We start from the raw sequence: 1,621 nt of genomic DNA on the forward strand, positions 1-1,621 counted from the left end.
CTTTACTGTTCCGTCCAGGTACCAACATGCTGATGGTGGGCGTGCATGGACCCCATGCTCCCTGCGAGGAGGTGTATGTCAAGCACATGGGCAACAAGCTCTATAACGTCACCTACACCGTCAAGGACAAGGGCAGCTACACCGTCATCGTCAAATGGGGCGACGACAACATCCCCGGGAGCCCTTTCAAAGTGGTTGCACCTTAAAATAAACTGCACCAGTGCCCCGTCCACCGACCCACCACCCGGTTTCTCGTCATCTGCACGCATCAATCAAACTCCCTAGTACTTCTTTTCTGCCGCTGCTCTTCGCCCTTCAGCGGATTGCAATATACTCCACATGCACTAAAACCTGCAAGGACATTTGCTTACAGTTTTTCTTGATGACAGCATATCTACATTGTGCCAAAGTTTTGTATTAACTCCAGAAATTAGATTTACAAGTACGCATCCACATTCAGAGTAATGTTAGTTAAATGTTTTGCTCGGTCCATAAAATGTCCTCTCTCTGTTGTGTTGTAAACGAATGGCATAATATATGAAAGTTAAGAGGTGTTGGAGTAATCAGCAGTATTTAAGTGTGATGCAATATGGTTTTGTATGGTTTAAGAATGAGATATTGACTTTTTTGTTATATTAACCTATTTTTGGTAAGTCTTTGCAGACCTAATAAAGATTTAATGACTAACTTTCCAGACAAAAGTGATTGAATTTATTTGATTTCTCGCAGTGCTGGCGGACCTTTTGGTAATTCAGCAGGAGGCTTTTCTTACTTTTTTAGATTTTTATAGTTTCATTATGCAGCTATTTTCAGACCACTGCTGGTTCTTCTGCCTGAGCAGCTGTCAGGATATTTTCTCTTGATCACACAGGCTCTCAGCTGGCAGTATCTGATCTAATAACATTTAAGACTGGTATCTAAAAGATATTTATATTCCATGGCTTTTAATATTGAGTGTCACATCTGGGGATCTTATGATAGTGAATCTCCAGCCCTTTATTTACCTCCGACATCAATTCAACATTACTGATTAGTCTTGGATCTGATGAAGCAGTCCAGTAGTAATTCTTCCAGTTCTCTCATTTACATCGTGTACGTGTCCAGATGCAATCACAAGATGGCAGCATAGTCAAGCTCTCCTCTGTAACCAACCAAATACACCACAACAAAATCTCCATTGTTCCCAGTGAAGATTAACTACACCATCCTTTACACAAGAGAGCCTGCGGAGCATAGAAACCAGAGGCATCAGCTTCCATTCTGTGTGTAATTAATCCTGTAAGATCAGAGATGGAACACAAGTGGTTTCTGTTGTGGCACCCTCTTTTGGGGGGGAGGGGGCAGACCCAGCTGAGGCACAAATCAACCAGAAAGAAGGAAGATTCAGCCTCTTTCCTTATGTGTGTCCTCATGCATATGCGTGTGTAGTCACTTGTGTCTCCTCCCGTGGCCTGTGTGTGTGTTCTGCGTGTCCTCGGCGTGGTCTTCAGGCCTCGGTCCCACAGTGAGTCAACCAGCCAGCCTCCACACGCTGACACACACCACCAGCACCAGTACCATTCTTCACAGAGAGGAGCCTATAATTAGGTGCTAATTTTCTCTGGTTCCACTGTGACATGAT

General features: G+C 43.9%; 1 protein-coding gene across 2 annotated transcripts in view; it reads left to right on the plus strand.

Moving 5' to 3' along the window:
- The window catches only part of LOC118331080 (filamin-C-like), a 23,755-nt gene extending 23,059 nt beyond the window's left edge, over positions 1 to 696 (plus strand). For both annotated transcript variants that reach the window (XM_035665857.1, XM_035665858.1), the window contains one exon: positions 19 to 696. In XM_035665857.1, coding sequence (XP_035521750.1) covers positions 19 to 206 — 188 coding nt within the window. In that variant the 3' untranslated portion in view covers positions 207 to 696. The remainder of the gene's footprint in view (positions 1 to 18) is intronic.
- The last annotated feature ends 925 nt before the right edge of the window (positions 697 to 1,621 follow it).

Source organism: Morone saxatilis, unplaced genomic scaffold, assembly GCF_004916995.1.
Source record: "Morone saxatilis isolate NCDOM2014 unplaced genomic scaffold, NCSU_SB_2.0 Contig2, whole genome shotgun sequence".
NCBI lineage: Eukaryota > Metazoa > Chordata > Actinopteri > Moronidae > Morone > Morone saxatilis.